The 20,712-nt window shown below is 39.1% G+C and overlaps 1 protein-coding gene across 1 annotated transcript in view; it reads left to right on the top strand.

Moving 5' to 3' along the window:
• LOC149139982 (protein MRG1-like) overlaps positions 1-20,712 on the top strand; it is a 353,221-nt gene that overhangs the window by 243,086 nt on the left and 89,423 nt on the right. The window contains exon 9 of the mRNA XM_089448612.1: positions 15,933-16,108. Coding sequence (XP_089304738.1) covers positions 15,933-16,108 — 176 coding nt within the window. The remainder of the gene's footprint in view (positions 1-15,932; positions 16,109-20,712) is intronic.

Raw genomic sequence — 20,712 nt, 5'->3', positions numbered from 1 at the left:
GGAATGACATGACGAACCAAGAAGGAAAGTGATGGATGGCCTATGCCCTACAAGAAAGAAGCTCAACTGAATTTTATGACATTAAGGAAAGAAGTTGGTCAAGTAGTTGAAGGACCCAAGAAGAAGAAGTTGCTGATGAAAAGGAGAATCCCTTGGTGAGAGGGAGCTCTGACAAGTCCCTGATCAAGAGGAAGTTTGAATTAAGATCACCCCTGATTACAAAGGAGTTCCAATTGTGTTTTTCCATGTCATGTGTCATGCACTGGACTAGGACTAACAACCATAAGTCTAGATGAAGGCCATGAATGGAAATGTAGACACATGGTAGACACAACATTCTTGTCTTCACTTGGGAAGAAAGAATGGGAGGATTAGGTAATCTTCTGGCATCCGATTCTCTTTGAGGATGTGTAGGGCATCCAAGGCAAGAGTAGGCAAGAGGACTGATATTCTTTGAGGGCTGGGAACCTAAGATAAGAATAGTTCTAGAAGGTCATACTCAGTGAACACCCGAGTAGGTATGTACCTTGAGAGACAATGGTGAAGGTGTCTATAAATCATTGGTCTCGCCAGCATTGTAGCTCATGGTCTCATGGAGAGATGGAGCTGTTAGTCAAGGCCTTGCACTATGACAATGTTGATTGATATGATGCTATACAGATGGATTACCAATCCGTTTGTTCTTTTGAGAAATTCTTCAGTTTGAGAATAACCAAGTACCATTGTAAATACCTCCCTAGTTGAGAGGGAGTGTTGAAGAGAGAGTAACTACGTTTGGAATTTACAAATGTAATTTTGATCTTTGTACTTGTCAAGAAAAGAAATATTATTTTTTGTGAATTAAAAGAATGAGTTTCTTGCCCATTTCTTAGGAAAGTCAAAGAGTCAATGTCGTGCTCTTCTTGAGCTTATATGTAATGTAAACAAGTCAACCTAGTGTCTAGATCAAAGCCCTCCAAGATCAGCACCATCCCCTTGAAGAAGGCAACAAGCAAAATGAATTAACTAGCATAGTCATGTTGGCTGAATAAGACGTCACAATCATTCACACTGTCATGTCGGATCAAATGCTCAGGCTGACCACTATAAATATGCGGCTAGGATTAATGCAAAAGTAGAGAACAAAACAGACATTCCTTTGAACTTTCCAGTGGTAGCTACAAGTCAAGGATCAGTATTACAGGAGTGAGGATCCTTTGCAATCTTCAGAAGGGTATGCTCTCTGTGATCCACACTACAGGAGGATAATTCGGATGGTTAAATATAGTGATAACGTTTTTTTGTCTCAGCCACCTCATGATCACAGTCTTGGCAACGAAATCATGATACATACAAATCACATTGTTTGTCTCAAGATGAAGGTATGGTCTCAGTTTTGAAGGCATGGTCTTGGTACACACCCTGTATACTCTTTAGGAATAGTCAAGGCGTAAGTGTGATGACAAGGATCTCAGTGATCCCACATAGTTACACTCTGTCTCATATTTCGAACATAGTCATAATCTTGGCAGAGTGATTTCATGAAGATATAATTATGAAGTCATCATTATAATGAAAGATTTCGGTGCAACTTTAGTATAAAGATTTCGTTGGTACAACTATGATCTCCATAATAGTACAATAATAATCTAAGTGAAGGTACAATGATGATTTCAAGAAGTATACAATGATCATATCAATGAATGCACAATAATGATCTCGATGATAGAAGCAACTATGAAGATCTCAATGATGACCTCGGTGAAGCAACAATGATGATGATCACAACAATGACACATAAGAGGATTGGTGTCTTGATCTTGGAGTGGCATAGTAGGTCAAGGGTTATGGTCTTGGTGTTCGTCAATTGGAATCTCTATTAGAAGAATTACGTGCGGGTTTTCCTCTCCCAGAGGGAGAGGTTTTGGCCTTGGTAGAAAGCCAAACATCTTGTGTTCTTGTCTCTTTGTTTTGATAGCAGTTTGATGAAGCAATCACACACACTAATAATAAGAAGAAGATCAAACTAAGATAAATTCTAAAAGCACTTCAAATTGTTGTCAAGTCTAGAAGAATCACATTAATCCAATTTTGCGGAGATTCTTCAACAAGAAGAACATGACCAAGACAGAGGACGAAGGACTCTTCTCGGCACTCACTCGCACATTTCAAGATGAGATCATTTGGGTGATTGATAATGGAGCATCAAGAGGCAAGACACATGATCGGCCAGCACAGGAAACTAAGAGCATTGTCAAAAGGAAAGTCTTCTTACTCTGTAGAACTTGGAGATAATAAGAGCTATCCCGTGAGAGGAATCAGATCAACCTCGATAGTGTTGGAGAATGGATGCAATATTCATTTCAACAACATCCTATTTGTTCCATGTTTGCATAAGAACTTGCTTTCGATTTCAAGTCTAGAAGATAAGGGTGATAGAGTGGCTTTCATTGATGGAAAAGTTGTAGTATCGGGTAAAAACTCAAGTATTGAAAATGCTAGAGTGATTGGGATTCATGAAGGAAGACTTTACAGGTTGCTATCTCCTCTTTCTCAAGCTTTGGTTCACATTGCAATCAGCCCATGCGAACATGGGCATAGAAGATTCAATCATCTCCATTTCAAAATCCTACCAACTCTAAATTCAATAATAGATGGAATCCCGAACTAAAAGAAGATCACGAAGGAGTATGCAAGGGATGTGCATTGGGTAAGAACACCAAGAGACCATTTGGAAGCAGTGCTTCGCGGTCAAAAGAAATCTTGGACCTTATTCATTCTCATGTCTGTGGTCCTATGACTCCAGAATCCCTTGGAGGTCATATATACTATGTCACATTCATGAAAAACTTGGGTTTACTTAATGAAATCCAAGGATGAAGTTTCTACCAAATTTGAAGAATTGAAAGCTGAAGTACGGAACCTTACAGAAAGGAGAATCAAGATTTTGAGATATGATAATGGAGGAGTCTAGGATTAATAGTAGTCCCATATAATCCTGAACAAAATGGAGTTACAGAACGAAAGAATCAATCCATTGAGGCAAGTGTAAACGCAATGATGCATGATCAAGATTTACCGAAATTTTTGTGGGGTGAAGATAAGATAAGATAAGATGAGATAATTTTATTAATGTACAACAAGTGACCATAATAGGTCAACGGGATTGTTGGTTACAATGATTACATCATGCCAAGCCAGTGGACCAAATGGTCCCCTTTAACATTTCTATTTAAAGAGCAGAAAATTCATCTATAATCTAAGTAAATGTAAATGTAGAAGCTAGAAGCTCTCGACTTCGGAACAAAGCTCTACGATGAAGCAGAGAAGGAGAAGGAGAAAAAAGGAGTCTCCTGTCCAGTTCCTACTCCTAACATCCGAGGTCGAAAGAAGAAAACTGAGAGAAGCTTGTCAAAGTTTGCTGTCCTGTGCGCATACCGATCTGTTGCTGCTGTCGCCTGGAGGTTCTAGGGCGCCTCTCAGGGGTGGATCCAATCCTGGAGCGCTAGTGCGGTCTGGTGGGTCGACCCCCTCGGGACTGCATCGATCTAGTCTCAGTCTCTGTGGGTCGGTGAATGGTTCTTTTGGCGCCCCGTGTTGATGGTAGCGCCCTAAAGAAGTCCGTGATCTTCTGTGTGGTGTTCGATCTGGTGGGGTGCTGAAGAAAATGGTCCCGAAATCTGAAGGCCTCTTGGAGATAAAGTGCAAGGCATCTCGGATCAACATATCTGAGGAAGCTGGACAAAGTCTGAGAAGACCTAAAGAGGCAATGGAAACGACCTCGAATCTCATAGCAAGCAAGGCATCTGAAGATGAAGTGTGTCTCTGTCTCTATCTCCTGTAAGTGGTAGAGCTGGCAAATCTTATCTGCCCTATCGATGTGGTGATCTGTCTCCACGGAGTCTGTGAGACCCAACTTTGAGCTGCCTGAGGGGGATTCTAAGGGCATGTATCCAATGCTGGAACATGTATTAGGGTTTGATGATGAGCCCATCCCTGATCTCCAGGCAATGCTTTGCGTAGAAGGCCATTTTTTGATGCAACCCATTGGGAGGATTGGTCCATGTAGTCTAAATGTATCGTTTGTAAATATCCTCCTTAATGATTTTATTCAGTGCTTATGGATTGGGAAGGAGGTGGCCTGGAGAACTCAGAGAGTACTGAAGGGGAGGAAGATGGTCAATCTGGATTCCTGAAGCCTCCAGAAGCTCTATTACACTGGTGTACCAACATTTAGATCGACCTGGCTGCATACGGGCGATGTTCTCCGAGGAGCAATATGCTAGATATGGGTATCTATCTCGACCCTTCCTTGCATCTGCCAAGCCTCGGAGCCTGTGCAGGAGCGACACTAACCTGAATATCACCTCTAGGCGGAAAGGTTGAGCCCCGAACTCTGCTAGAATGATGTGCTGAGGAACTGTCTGCTTGCACCTAATGAAACAACGCAAAAGGACGGTCTGGACCCGCTCTACTGAAGCCCAATCTGAGTCTAGGAGGGAGGGACCCCAAATCTTTGAGCTGTAAAGTACTGTGGGGCGAATCAAAGTGTTCATGATGCTCATTTTGGATGAGATGTCTTGGAAATGGTGCCGGAAACACTGCCTCTCCAGAAGGGCTAGGGAGCCATACCCTTTGTTGACCTGAGGCTGAAGGGTTGGCCGCAGGCTGAAGCGAGGCCTTGAAAATTGAACTCCCAAATATGTATAGGTGTTGACAATATCGATCTCTTCTCCTTTAAATAAGAAGTGGAAGTTCGAGGTTTTCTTGACTCCATTGAAGATAATCACTTTGGTTTTACCCAAGTTCATAGTTAGATGCCTCCGGTCACAAAAAGCTGCGAGAGCATCCAGCTGTCTCTGAAGGCCTTCTTGGGAGGAGGTAATAAGGGCAATATCGTCTGCAAAGAGGAGGATGGAAATCAGGACCTGGTGAAGAAGACACCCATTTGTCTCTTGGATATGCTCATGGAGGAAGGACTCAAGCTTATCGGTATAGATCCCGAATAAAGTAGGAGAAAGGGGGCATCCTTGCTAGACTCCAATGGTGCTTTGGATGAAATCCGACATTCCTCCGACTGTGCAGAGACGGCCAAAGACGACCTCATAGAGGCACATGATAGCTGTTAGGAGAGTCGAGGAGATGCCAATCACAATTGTATACATACAAAATCGAAGTCCCCACAGGTCACTAGATAACAAGACTCCCGAGGAAGTGTTCACTGGGAAAAAAACCAACCGTAGATCATCTCCGAATTTTTGGTTGTCCTAACTATATTCATATACTTGAGGACAAAAGGAAGAAGCTAGATCCGTGAGGCATGAAAGGAACTTTTGTGGGCTACAATAATTCTTCTAAGGCCTAGAGGATCTACATAAAAGAAGGACACTGAATAAAATTCAGTCGAGATGTGATATTTGACGAAAATATTGCATTCAAGAAATCAAAGGATCTACCTATGGACTTTGATGATGAAGAAATTCTGGTATTCAAAGAAGAAGTTACTAGGGAAGAAGAAGAGCTAAACCATGAAGATGAAGGTCCCTGAACCTATACAACCTGTGGCTATCCTCGAATCTAGAAAAATAACTAACTTGTTGAAGTCTACACTTCTAGATGCAGAAGGTCATGGAGCAGCTGAAGGTACATTAAGGGAAAGAAAGAAGCCCAAACGATATTATGGGTATGCAACCTACATGACAAAACTAGTAGAGGCAAATCCATCCACTTTTGAAGAAGCTGCCAATCACCAAGAATGGAAGGATGCCATGAATGAAGAATATCAATCTATAATGAAGAATGGAGTTTGGGAGATCGTACCTAGGCTTGAAGACAAATCTGTGGTAACTTCCAAGTGGCTGTACAAGATTAAACATGCAACATATGGAAGTATTGATAAATAAAACTGAAGATTTGTGGCTAGGGGCTCCCCTCAATAGGAAGGCGTCAACTGTGAAGAGACATTTGCTCCAACAACAAGGTATACAACTATTCATTTGTTGGTCTCTTTGGCAGCATCAATGGGATGGAACATCCACCAAATGGATGTCAAGACTGCATTCCTGAATGGCACAATTAGTGAAGAAGTCTATATAGAACAACCCTCGGTATTTGAAGTTAAAGATAGAAAGACATATGTTTGCAGATTAAAGAAGGTAGTATATGGCCTCAAGTAAGCACCAAGGGCATGGTATGCTAGGATGGATGCATACCTACAAAGATTAGGCTTCACAAAGAGTTTTGTTGATCTGAACGTTTATATTAATGTTTAAGAAGGGAGAGCCGATAATCATTCTTATGTATGTGGATGATCTTTTCTTGACTAGTGTGGAAGGTCGAATTGAAGAATGTAAGAAGCAATTAGCAACACAATTTGACATGAAGGATCTAGGGTTGATGCACTACTATTCGGGATTTGAAGTTTGGCAAGGACCTAATGAGATCTATCTAGGTCAAGGGAAGTATGTGATCAAGATGTTGAAGGTTTGACATGATGGATTGCAAACAAATGACAACCCCGATGATCACAAACTTGAAAAGGCTAAGGAGTTCTGAATTGATCTCTGTGGATCCTTCTAGGTATAGACAATTGATTGGCTCACTAATATACTTGGTGAATACTCGACCAAATATATGATTTGCAATAAATGTTCTCAGTCAATTCCAAGTGGATTCGAAGCATGATCACTGGATAGTAGCAAAACATATATTGAGATATCTGCAAGGAACTATCCACTATTGCTTGAAATATGATGGGAGGAATGATGTCCACACGAATGGATATACAGATTTCGACTGGGGAGGCAGTGTGTAAGATGGAAGGAGCACTACAGGAGGGTGCTTTAGTTTGGGATCCTCATGATCTCATGGATGAGCAGAAAGCAAGAAACAATTGCTTTGAGCACTGCTGAGGCTGAGTATATTGCAACCTATGAAGTAAGCAGAGAAGTGGTCTGGTTGAGGAAGTTGCTATCCGACCTATTTAAAGGACCAATGGACCCTACAACGATAAATTGTGATAACACTAGATGTATACGATTGCCTGAAGACCCAATGTTTCATGGAAAGACGAAGCATATCAACAACAAGTATCACTACATTCAGAAGCTAGTACAAGATGGTGTGCTATAACTACAATATATCTCCACCGATGAGAAGGTTGCTGACATCTTGACAAAATCTCTTCCTAATAAGAAGCTTGTATGTTTGAGAGACAATCTTGGTTTAGTTGATGTATCTTCCCTGGTTGAGAGGGAGAGATAGGCACATCATTCTTGTCTTCACTTGGGAAGACAAAATGGAGGATTGGGTAAGCACTTGGCATCCGATACTCTTTGTGGATGAGGTAGGGCATCCAAGATAAGAGTAGTCGTGGACCGATATTCTTTGAGGACTAGCTATCTAACATAAGAATAGTCCAAGGAAGGTCATACTCTGTGAACACTCGGGTGGGGTATGTACGTTGAGAAACAATGATGATGGTGTCAATAAATCATTGGTCTCGCCAACATTGTGCTCTGATCTTGTGGAGAGATAGAGCTTTTAGTCAAGGCTTTGGTATATGACATTGCTGGTCGATATGATGCTATACAGATGGGTTACCAATCCTACTCTTGTTATGATATCTCTTCAGATTGAGAATATTCATGTACCTTTTCTGAATACCTGTTAAGTTATGGTATGTTCTATGCTTATAACAGTTTACTTCTTTTTCTTATTATATTCCACCGATTAGCAATCACATGTACATAAAGTAAAGTGCAGATAGAACATTAAACGATTGACAGAAAACAAGCCAAGACAAGAGACACAAGATGTGGCGGCTAGCTAGGGACAAACCCCACAATATGTGGGGAAACCCTTTGATCAAATCTTCTTTTATCTTCAATAATTCAGCAGAGAGAAATAGTACAATAAATCTGATTCATATCAGCAGTAGCAAACCCTAGATCAGTAGCATCAGCATTAGCGGCTTCATTATCAAACTAGGGCAGACCATATCTCACAAACCGACAGTCGGATTGACTTCATTCCACCACCAAAAGTTTCGGCTCCCAGAGGAGGTTCAGATGAACCTACAACGCAGTTCAGATGAGGAGATCTTCTAGGCCACGCAAGTCAATCTTTACTTCTGCAGTTGCAGCTTCAGTTTCAGCAGTTTCCGGCTTCAAACTAGGGCAGTCGATATCTTGCAAACCGTTCGTCGGATTGACTTCATTCCACCACCAAAAGTTGCGGCTTTCAAAGGAGGTTCAGATGAACCTACAACGCAGTTCCAAAGAGGAGATCTTCTAGGCCACGCAAGTCAATCTTTACTTCTGCAGTTGCAGCTTCAGTTTCAGTTTCAGCAGTTTCCGGCTTCAAACTAGGGCAGTCGATATCTTGCAAACCGTTCGTCGGATTGACTTCATTCCACCACCAAAAGTTGCGGCTTTCAAAGGAGGTTCAGATGAACCTACAGCGCAGTTCCAAAGAGGAGATCTTCTAGGCCACGCAAGTCAATCTTTACTTCTGCAGTTGCAGCTTCAAATTCATCAGCTTTCGGCTTCACATGTGTGAGAGAGAGAGACCCATTTCAGCGCAGTAGAGAAGAGACTCATATCTGTGCAGTAGAGAGAGAGAGATGTGATGAGATGAGTGAGTCCAAATGAGGAAAAGTCCTCTTATATTTATACACAACGTTGGTGGGTGAATAGATGCGACTGTTGGGCTTCTGAGCCTACATGAGTTGTAGGTCGGCTTGATATTAATTCCATAATCAAAATAAATTCATATCTTCATGAATACTTATCGGAATTGGATGATCTTTATATCAATCCTACACCTCTCGACGAGAGGAATCTAATAAAAATATTATTAGCCATGAATAAGATGACCCACATGAAGTTTTGCTCTGGTTGCCAATTTTAACAATACCTCCCTAGTTAAGAGGGAGTGTTGAAAAATGTGTAACTAGGTTTGGAATTCATAAATATGAAATGTACTTTTGATTCTTGTATATTGTAAAATGAAAGAGAATGATTATTATTATTTTTGGAGCCTGGGTTTCATGCTCAAGGTCTTTTATTTTATAGGTCAAGCACTCATTGAGTGCTTCTAGGGTTATTCTTAGGTCAAGAAGCCAAAAGATTCAATGTCATAAGTTGAAGACCCCATCGGGCACATTTTAACTTGTAAAAAAAATTATTTTTGTCATTAAAAGTGTCTAAATACCCTTCAAGACCAAGTCAACCTCATAGTTGAGAAGTCGGCCTATCTTGAGGAGCCATGTCCACGTTGAGAAGCCTATATAAAGGAGGGAACTCGACCTCCTTGAGATTGTTATTTTTAGGTATCGCAGAAGACAAGCCAAGACAAGAGGACACAAGATGTTGCGCTAGCCAGGACAAACCCCACAATGTGTGGGGAAACCCTTGATCAATTCTTCTTTTATGTTCTTCAAAGTTCAACAGAGAAAGAGAGAGAGAGAGAGAGATAGTACATTTACAACAGAAGTCAACACTTTGACTTATTAAGATCTAGCGTAGATCATTTCGTATAACGATGAGATCAGTTGAAGACATTCTGCTTCAACTGATTCTCCAAGGTGACTCCTTCGCCTATCATCATACTGCATCTCATCCATTTGTTGCACCTTACCGTGTAGCACCATCATGCTGCATCATGCATCATCATGCTACTCATGATCTCATACATCACACTGCTGCCCATGCACATTAAATCATACATCATGCTGCTCATAATGCTGCCCATCATGTTATCTTTCTGTTGCTACATTATGGAGTTCGTATACATATCAGCCTTAGCTACTTGCTATGGCTTGCAGCCTAGCAAAGCAGCTAGGCTATAGTTCCACACAATACTCCATGCAGTCCCATTATTTCTGTATAGGATTTGCTTAGGGATATGACTGTCTATATGACTGTATTCCTTACATAACGTATAGATATGACTATAGCATATTCCTTACATTACAACGTGTTCTTGCCTTGACAACATTCCATCATGTGACTGCGTTCCATGTATACTGCCTTCATTACTTGTGAGCCTTGATTGCGTTCATATGTACAGTCTTCATTATTGAGTACCTTGACTACGTTCATATGTACAACCTTCATTACCTTGACTACATTCATATGTACAGTCTTCAATACATGAGTACGTTCATATATACAACCTTCATTACGTTGACTGCGTTCATATGTACATTCTTCAATACATGACTGCGTTCATATGTAAAACCTTCATTACTTGACAACGTTCATATGTGCTGCGTTTGACTGTGTTCATTACTGCGTTTAGGGACAATGGTGCTCCCTTTTACTGCCATAAATAAGCTGACCCACATGGAGTTTGGCCCTAGTTGCAAATTTAATAGAGATACATTCATCACCCTCTCATTCAAGCGAAGAAGGAAGAAGAAGAAGGCAACAAAGAAGGAAGAGGACGATACAGACTTGTCTTTGAGCTATTTTTCTCTCACACGTGCAAAGGAAGGCTAGGGTTTCTGCCACTATTCTAAGGTTTTCTTTTGTAGGTTCAAGCGAAGGTCACAATAAGTCATCCTCAAGCTCCGAAGGAAGAGAAAGCTAAGCGAAGGTTTGAGGAAGTCTCAGAAGGCTAGAAGAAGCTCACACATGTGACAACAACAACTGCAAGAGGGCCAAAAATTTCAGATGTGCAGTGGAGGTCGAAATTCTACAGCTTGGGGTCGAAGTTGTGCTACTGTAAGAGATTTGACAGAGTTTGACTTGGTCAAGGAAAGCACATCCTTTGGAAACTTTGGACTTGGTCTTGGAGGGTATTGCTCTTGGTTTAGAGGTCTTGGAATTCGTCAATTGAAGAATCTATAAGAAGAGGAGATTTTGCGGGTTTTCCTCTCAAGTGGAGAGGTTTTGGCCCTGGCTTGTAGCCTATATTTTTGTGTTCTTGTTCTTCTTGTTTTGGTAGTTGTTTGATGATACACAAACATAATATTAAGTAAAGAAGCTAGTAAGTAAGAAAATGAAAAAGACGTCACAAGAAGTTATCAAAGATAGAGAAATCATTCTAGTCATTGCCCTATAGATTTCTCAACACTAGGCTTCAATTTTGCATATACTAAATTGGAAAAGCAAAAATTATCATTTTTATGCATTTTTAGGGCTGACATCTATGGTTAGTTGTTTTGTGTGTTTTGAGCGATTGAAAAATTGCTGCAACCTATTTCCCAGTTTGCTTATTTAACAACCTTTGTTTATTTCTTGCTTATGATCAATTTTAGGCTATTTTATTTTCACAAACTTTGTATTGTATATATTATGCTACTTGTAGGCCCTAATTATAATAGCATCTGGTATTATAAAGGTAGCATGTGCTTTAGGAACCTATTGAGCCTCTTCAGGACTAATTAAGCCCTCTAGATTTAGCCATAGGGTCCTTTGAGCTTGTTACCTTGGAATTATATCTTAACATTATCTCAACATTAGATTTAGCCCTACTTTATAAAACATTATCCTTAGGTGTTTTATTTAGTGGAACCCTTAGAGGGTATTTAAATTGGGAATAGTTGGGTTATCTAATCTCTAAAGATCTGTCGGTGAATCTTCCCTTGTTAGGATAACATCCAACCACAGAACAACAGGGGAGGAGTCGCTATGGTGACAGTGGTGACTAATCCTATTATTTCCCTTAATCTTGTGTGCATAGTGAGGCTTTGCACTAAGGTGCTAGATTTTGCAGTAACAATGTCTCTTCAATACACAGGAATTTTCTTACCTTATCCATTTGGGAAGGAGTATTGATTAATTCTATGAGAGGAAAAGGAGTTGTAAGCTTAGACATGACATTTGCCACATCAATGTTTAACTGCATATCATCATTCGATGTTGATGGAGGAGTAGGATCAATATTCAAAGGCAAAGGACATTTAGCCCAACTCTTTCTTTGAGTCTCAGGTTGTGAAATACAGTAGATTGTTATAGCCTCGAACTAAGTTCTGGAGATTTTTTTGAAGTTTCTTCTTGTGTTAAATACTCACTTGAGAAGACAACTCCATAACATGGGAATTTTAAATGAGAGATGGTGGCATTCAAATTTACTATTAGAGTAAATAAATCATGTTCATATATGTAAGGGGTTTCTTGGTAGGGAACGAAAAATCTTTTGTGATTTCTTGGAACACTGAAGACACATTGCAAGATGATGTTTATGGCCTAAATCTACAGCCTGGAATTGCAGGTTTAACAGATGAGTGCCCCTCTTTAAGAGCATTTGAGTTGACCTCCCCTGTTGGAAAGAAAAATTAATGTCTTGGTTTGGCGGTAATTGTTGGTGATATAGACTTTCCCTTAACTTTTAACTTAATAGTGGGAATGGACATATATTTCATTTTGTCTCAAGTGAATCAAGGTGCTGATCTAAGTCACAGGACACATCCCTCAGGGTCACATGTCTCATATTTCACATGTCGAAAATGAAATATGACCTAAAACATATTGAAAATTGTTTTTATTGTGTCCTCCAATTGCGACATGTGTTTTTGTCATGGTGAAAATGTGCCCTAACGCTTTTGCTCCTTCGGACATGTGTCCCACGAAAAGTGACTCATAAAGCCTGCACATGGTTCATTTTTTTGGTTTTTTCGATCATTTTTCGCCGTCAAAGCTCGCTAGAGTCGTTTTTGTGTTGGAACTTGGTCATTGTTTGCTTGTTGGAGTCGTTGTTGTGTTGTGTTGGAAGTTCCTTCAGCGATTCCCAACTGTCAACTTCACATCGACTTGGGTCCTGGATAATAGCGTTCATGGTTTGGAGCTCGTGGTTTGGGGTTGAAATTTCTTCTTTTTGAGCGTGCGGGGGCCAGGTCAATATTTTTTTGTATTCCATATGACCATACCTATATAATTTTTATCAATGTATTCAATTGCCTTTTTAGGTGTCAGTTGCAATTCACAATTTTTAAGTTTTGAAATAGCTTTCTTCATGGTCTCTATAGCTCGATTCATTTGCTTGTTCTCTAAATATCCATCCATAAACATTTCCCATGTTTTGAAATTTTGTTTTTCTCCTTTTTGTAAAACATGTTCAAGGAAGACTCTGCGGTCTACCTTTTCAATCATTTCTTTTGTGATATAGGCATCAATTAGTACATTGGGCACTCTGATATCATAACTTAGGCCATCGAATTCCCACCCTTCAAAACATTTTTCGACTCTCGGCATATCTCCAAGTTTGACCAATGAAGAAAGTGTGCATATATAGCCATTGTATTGTTTTCATTGCAAATTTCAATGGCTACAGAGACTTGACTTAAATATATAGGGCTCTACCTAGTTGAGTTTGTCTTGCGATTGCCCACATTTTCCAGGATGTGCAACTTGAGTAAGTTAGATTCATATACTAGTCAACAAGAGAGCTAGAACTGCTGAGAAAGAAAATATCAGTGTTTGATGTCATATGTGCAATACGCAGAATGCCCCTATTGAGATCCTTGATTTGGTTCTCAATCTGTGTAATGAGTCAATAACATGAAGATTCAAGAATGAACATTGAATTGCGAGCAATGAACATCATTGATGTAGAAAATTACTAAACTAATAGTATATTCCAATAAATTAATATGTATCAGGAACTATATTTCAGTATATATATATATATATATATATATATAACGTGTCCTTCATGTCCTGTTTCTGGGGTCGCTATGTCCCGTGTCGAATATGCGTATTTACGTGTCCTGTGTCTCGTGTCATGTGACTTAGGTGCTGATATATTGAGGTGAGAGTTAGATTTAGAGGCGAGGAAGGCACTGTTAAGGCTGGGTACAGGCTGTATGCCTAAAAGAGAATGGATTCTGGCAATGGGTGTGGAATTTGATTGTGGCATATCATTGTGTGAACCTTTGGCTTTTCTATTATGTTTTTGCAGATAGTTCTAAATCATACTGTCCTGAAGATAGGGTTATGCCAATAGAGTGAACAAATCTAAAGATGTTTATAAATAGTTGAGGTTGTCATTCATCAGAGAATGGATTTCAGGCTTTTGTTTATAGCAATCAAATAAAAATACCTGATAGTTGCTTATGAAGCAGGCTTCTTATTGGTTAAGATCTAAGTCACAGGACACGTCCTCCAAGGTCTCGTGTCCCGTATTTAACGTGCCAGACACAAAAAACGCCCTAAAATGTGCCGAAAACGTTTTTGAACGTGTCTTGGAAAACATAAAACGTACTTTGTCGTTTTCTTCGTGTCCTATTAATGGAAAACGAGTTTTCTGGGACTAAAAAACATTGCCCTAACGTTTTTGCTCCAGTTGAATACGTACTACACGAAATCAATGGCTTTAAAGCCCATGTAATTATTTTTTCGGGGTTCTTTTGCTATTTTCCTCCGATGCCGTCGCTCTCCGTCGCTGTATAATCGTCGTGTGGAGCCGAGTCATCTCCTTGGAGCTGTTTGGTCGCTGGAAAGTTTGGCAACTTGGCAGCATGTGTGAGGTTCAGGTAAGTCGTAGACCATATGGCATAGACGCAGTTAAAACTTAAGCGGCAAGCCCGTTAAAAATGCGTTTGATTCGTAACAATGACTAGCTAAGGGCCTGAGGCTATAATAAAATAAGATGTCCATTGTCACCGTTCTCTACACCCAGGATTTTCCCTCTTCTTTCATATCTAGCAAACCAGTTCTAGTTAAACAATATATATACAGTTGAGGGAAACTGTATATCTGGTTCTGCCAGAAAATGTGGCTTCCCAAAGGGTTCTCCACAAGGCAGGCTTTGCTCGATAAGGTGTCCTCAGAAATTATGTAAACATAAAAGGAAACATCCGAGATTGCATACTGTATGGCTATGTATCACCTGCATGATCTACACTATTTCTCTCTCTATTTAAAATACCTTAACTATTATGGTGTCTCAATAGTAAATACCATTCTGTGTGCGGCTTACGTTGTCGAATTCTGGGGCTGGTATACAAATATAAATAAGTCTACTCAGACACACTGTCATCTAATGAAATGTTACGATAATATAATAATGATTATGTCAGATGATTTTCAACCCACTAGATTTTCATTTGAGCTATTAATTTTCTTTGGTTTTTGAAATCAAATTTGTTTTGGTTATGATTATATCAAAAGAGCTAGCATGCAGTGTACCAAGCATATCACATTCTAATTTCTAAATTCTGATTCTATTTATTTTTTTTAAATGAACTATGAACTTTGAAGTAATTATATTTTAATTTGATTAGATGAGCTGCAGTCTGCAATCTAATATGGATCAAAATATATATATATATATATATATATATATATAAAACGTGTCCCTCGTGTCCTGTTTCCAGGTCACTGCGTTTCGTATTGAATACTGGTATTTACGTGTCCTCGTGTCATGTGACTTAGGTTAAGATGAATCTTTCTATAGCTGACAGTTCTGAATGGTCACCTCTGGCAAGTCACAAGTGTGATGTGTTCATGCTAATAGCTCTATGTTTAGTCTGTTGATCATGTTTGAACAATAGTGCATCATCCTGGAATGGTTGGTATTCTCTTGTATGCTGTATTTGACTTCACATTTATTGATATTTAACGTGTCTCAGATATTTCTATTGCCATATGTATGTTTATCAATTTTTTTTTCAAATATCCTTTGAGACATGCCTGGTCTAGACTCTATAGTACCTCTTCTCTTATATTCTGAAATGAAAAATGAATTTACTCAGGATTTAATCATGGATTCTGATCAGGGGTGTTTGCTTTTTAAGGTTTCATGTTTGTTGTTGAGTATCCGTCTTAATGTTCATGAACCAACATGTTAATGCTGATGTAATAACATCCTATAGTTTGTCCTTGGTATGGTTGTATGAACAATGCTATTTAATTGTGATGAGGTGGACTGAAAATAAAACATCAAATGGTGCTTTAAATTTTGTGGAATATATTTGAATTTACTGTGATGTTTATTTCTGTCTATAGGGTAGGTGACCCTGTTGTGGAAATATTAAATGGTCTCCGCAGCTACTTCGACAAGGCTTTGCCTGCGATGCTCTTGTATAAGCAGGAACGACAACAATATAGTGAGGCTGTTCCTGAGAGAAACAATGTAGCTCCATCAACAGTGTATGGGGCTGAGCACTTCCTTCGTCTTTTTGGTATGTTCTCATTTTCATTTATGGTTTTATTTTTTCATGTGAGATGCATATCTCGACATGCCTTTAATGTGCCACTTTACTTTCAAGCTATCTTTATTGTGAGCCTATTTTATTTTTTTGAACCTAGTCTTACTTAGCATATCATTTTCACACTGTTGTTATGCATCAATTAACAATGAAATATATTCACTCAAAAATATCTTCACTATTCTCCTGAGTTATGAGATTTAGAATGGGATGGTAGGAACAATGAAAGGAAGTGGAAACAAATCTATTTTCCAACTACCTGTACACATATATATACACAAAGATATGGGAGCTTGCCTCTGTCTGTGAGGTGCCTCTGCCTATTGATACACACCAATAGGTTGGACCTAGAATGGTGATCAATGTTTGTTCTTCTCTTGCTCTGTTTATTTTGACAGGCTGGACATGATATCAGGTGTAAACTCCTCAGGATGAGATATAAACAAGATTTTATGATATTTCTTAGAAATTAATTATTATCTATTGTGGGCATTAACTATTTCTAAGATCCTTATTATCTCAAGCAATATATGCTAATAATTTGAAGATATATTTTTGCTGGCAATGTCCAATTATGTAACAAAAATAGTTTACAAGTATGGAGACATGGTTGACACAACTCACACTATTTGAGACTTAATTTTCTTGTTTTCTTATGAGATATCTCTGGTTGATTTTCTTCTATTGTGTGCTTATATTCATTGTCAGAGTTTGTTCAATAATCATGTTTGTATCATCACTCTGGGTTTGTTCTCATGAGTTACATGTTGAATTTGATCACTACATCCCACAGATGGATAGTATATGTCAGCTTCCTCATGTATAGTAGGTGAGTACAGGGGATTACTCTTCTTCATGTGTTTCTTTTAGTTGGATCTAAGGGAGATATCGTTGTTTATGCCATGATTCAGGAAGGACCCTTTTTAACCTTTTTTTAGCTGTTCGGACTAGAGATGTGAGGGTATAGAATCTACATATCTAAGAGGTAATCACTCACAGGCGATGTACTGTATGGGAATTATCTAGGTCTAGTTCCACTAGTTTGATTACTTTTCATCTGGCCTATCTTAGCAACTGGAAGTGTTAAGCACCTTGGTGACTTCCAACCATGGATATAGAGGAAATTGGTAAGGTTTGATTTTTAACACTTCTGTTTTGTTGGGGAATGACTTACTTATCCAAGTTCATAGAGATGTACCTGCTACAATCTTGCTTTGACATGAGACTGTGTCTGCAATCAAATGTCCATTACTAAATTTCTCTTTCCAAGCCTGTAATGTCAGGAGAGCTTCCATTGATAGCACATGAGCTTTCCCTGGAATTTTTGATTGGGGTCCTTTTAGTGTCAATCATTGCCTAGAGTACATTATCAGATTTGAGTTAGTACGTTCAATGTGATTGATGATGATGAAGATAGCTCTTGTTCACATTTACTTTTGGTGTAGAGTAGTGGTTGCCTTCATCTCTCCTTTTGCATAATTTTGTAACTATATTTAGTTCATCTCAAGGTTTACTTGTTGGGTTTACTTTTGATTGGAGTAGAGAAGTAAGGGTTCTACTTGTCTAAGTGCTAAGACTAGCAGAAGAACCCATAAGACTGCCACCTCTTGCATAATATTAATTTATTTATCTATTTCCTCAAGTTAGACTTAGGGAAAATTAAAATTTCTTAAGTTATGATTTAATCACAACCATTGATCACGATTTAATCTCATCCGTTGAGAGGGAGATTAGAGTTGAGATTGAAATTATAAGAGGAGATAGAGCGAGTTAGTGGAAAGTCAGTTGAGCACAAGCAATGTGTCTCAGATCAACGAAGGAAGAGTCAAGGGTTTCAGTAGATCGCAGTGATACAGGATCAGAGAAGAAATCGAGTGAGGGCCGAGCTCTTACAGCCCCAGCGCAGTCATACCATTCACATGTGTGTGCAGGTGAGAGCATTTACGCTTACATGTGTGTGCAGGGGAGAGCATTTGCGCTCACATGTGTGCATAGTTTAGCTGATCTGCACAGGGATGATGCAGATATAGTATGCATGCAAGGGTATCAGTTCATCTTGGAGGATTGATCTGTAATGTCCTTGTTTTCTTGAGCTTCTTGAGCACAAAGTCATCTTTTGCGCATGTCTGACTTTCTCCTTTAGGCTAGTGAGAGGGGAAAATTGCTAAGGAGTTTTGCTAAATCCTCTTTGATATTATTATTATTTTAAATAAAAGGGACAAATTATTATTAATAAAAGGGGCAAATATATTATTGAATAAAAAGGGGGTCAAAGTCACTTAGAACATAAGTGACTTAATCAATTAAATAATTAAAAAGGGAGATATCTAGAAGGTTGTAGCAGGTCTGGAAAAAGCTTATAAAAGGAGGGAGGAAATCATTTCAGATTATTCTATCTTTTGATTTCTCATTATGAATTGTGTTAGCTCAGGTGAGTTTCGTCTCAAGGGTTTGAAGCGAAATCCTCACACTAGTTTCGGTGGATTTCATTGCCACCCTAGCTAGCTTCATCCAATTTCGGTGGACAAATTATTGCCACCCTAGTTGGATATTTCAAGAGATTACATAATGATCAGTTATAACTAGTCTCTATCTGAAGAAATTCAAAGCGTTGGAATTATTGTTCCAGTGTGCTTGTTGTTGATTTTACAAGAGTCTTCTTTACCGATAATTTCTTTTGATGATTTAATTGATCTTTTTGCACATTCTTAAAGTTGATTTCATCATTAAGCAAATTATATAAAAGACATCAACAATACAATAACAGTAGGACCATGAAGAAGCAACCAAGCAAAGAATATAAGATATTACTCTAGGACAACTCGCAATGGGGAAAAACCTATCCAACCTTTTCCTTAGAGAATCAACGCAAGAAGAGATACATCAAGGTCAACTAACTAGCAAGATGACCTACCATGAAGGACCAAGTTAAGCGCTCCACAATTCTGTAAGCGCTCCACAATTCTGTCCACAAAGATCTCTGCAGCAAGGTCTCCAAAAGAGCCAAGAACGTCCTGCAACTCTGCCTCAGAATGCACACTATACCATAGAGATATGCCACAGAAATAGGCCTCCAAGAGGACTGAAATTTGTCCTCTGTTTCAGCCTCAGATTTTGCCACAAAACATTGTATCATACCTCAGAATATGAGCCTTAGACTTCGCATGGTTTGACAGAACCTTCACACTGTTCCACAAAAGATTACCTCAGAAAACTCGCACAAGATTCAACCTTCTTTTATTGCTAGAGCGAGGAAGTATTCTCCTTCCGATTTTCATCCTTATGTTCCTTAGAGCGAGGAAGTATTCTCCTTCCGATAAGGTTCGTGATTGAGGTGTGCCTTTGGAGGAGAGCGAATAGGCTCATTTCATAGTGTTTCATAAATGCGAAATGGTGTTTCTCATGGGCAGGTTTACTTGACACTTGGAGGGTTGACTTGGTCACTTGTGGTGTCAAATACAAATTCAAAATTTCATTTTTCATGCCCTTGACATGTTGAAATATGTCACTGGGTTAGGTCTTCATAATGACATATGTAATCATGATTTTATGTATTTGATATTAAAGAGAAAAGAAATTTGTTATTGTTATTCTTGATACATGGGTTTCATGCTCAATGTTATTTGATTTATATGTCAAGCACCCTCTGTGTGCTTCTAGGGCTTGTCATTGAGTCAACAAGTAAATTGAGTCATTGTAATGTATGGAAGACCATCGTAGGCTTATTTTTTTCAAGTCAAGAAAATTTATTTGAGTCAAAATTAGAGTCAAAGACCCTCTAAGACCTTGTCATCGTGCAAGCAACAAGTCGACCTATTAAACAATGAAGTCAACTTCTCAGGGATGGCATGTCTGCTTAATAGGGCTCTCTGGAAGCCTATATATAAGAGGGAAGTCAACCACATTTGGACACATCTAAGAAACTCATAGAAGTTCGGTCAAGAGAAGATACGTAGATCTAGAACCATCGAAGAAGAAGAAGATTCTAAGGAAGGTAGAATTTGAGTTTTTGAACCGTCTTTGGGCTAAAGTTTTCACAAGTGCAAAGAGTAAATTAGGGCATCCATACAATTACAACAAGATCGAATTGCAGTTACTACAAGAAGTCAAGTTTTGGGGTAATATCACTCTAGTATACCAATCAAAGTATTGAAGAAGCAACTACTACCCAAGTGAAGGATAAAAGAGAGCATTTCTACCATATTCCTTTCATACGTGCAAGTTTAGGGTTTTTGCAGCAGGGGCTGAGAATTGTAGGTCGAAGTTGCAGTCCAAGGTTGTAGGTTTGAATTCTAGGTCGAAGGAGAAATTGTAGCTGTTATGAAGAATTATGTCTGGGATGTGGTCCCTATACCCAAGGACAAATCCGTTGTCACCTCAAAATGGCTTTTCAAGATCAAGCATGGATTTGATAGAAGTGCTGAAAATTTCAAGGCCAGATTCGTTGCTCGAGGCTTCTGTCAAAAGGAAGGTGTAGATTATGATGAGATATTTGCACCGGTTGCCCGCTACACCACCATCCGTTCAATTTTAGCCCTTGCTGCCTCGCAAGGATGGAATCTTCACTAGATGGATGT

Source organism: Pinus tabuliformis, chromosome X (genome assembly GCF_031772625.1).
Source record: "Pinus tabuliformis cultivar Carrire ecotype Pingquan chromosome X, CPIR1, whole genome shotgun sequence".
Taxonomy (NCBI): domain Eukaryota; kingdom Viridiplantae; phylum Streptophyta; class Pinopsida; order Pinales; family Pinaceae; genus Pinus; species Pinus tabuliformis.
This window is presented reverse-complemented; position numbering and strand designations above follow the sequence as displayed.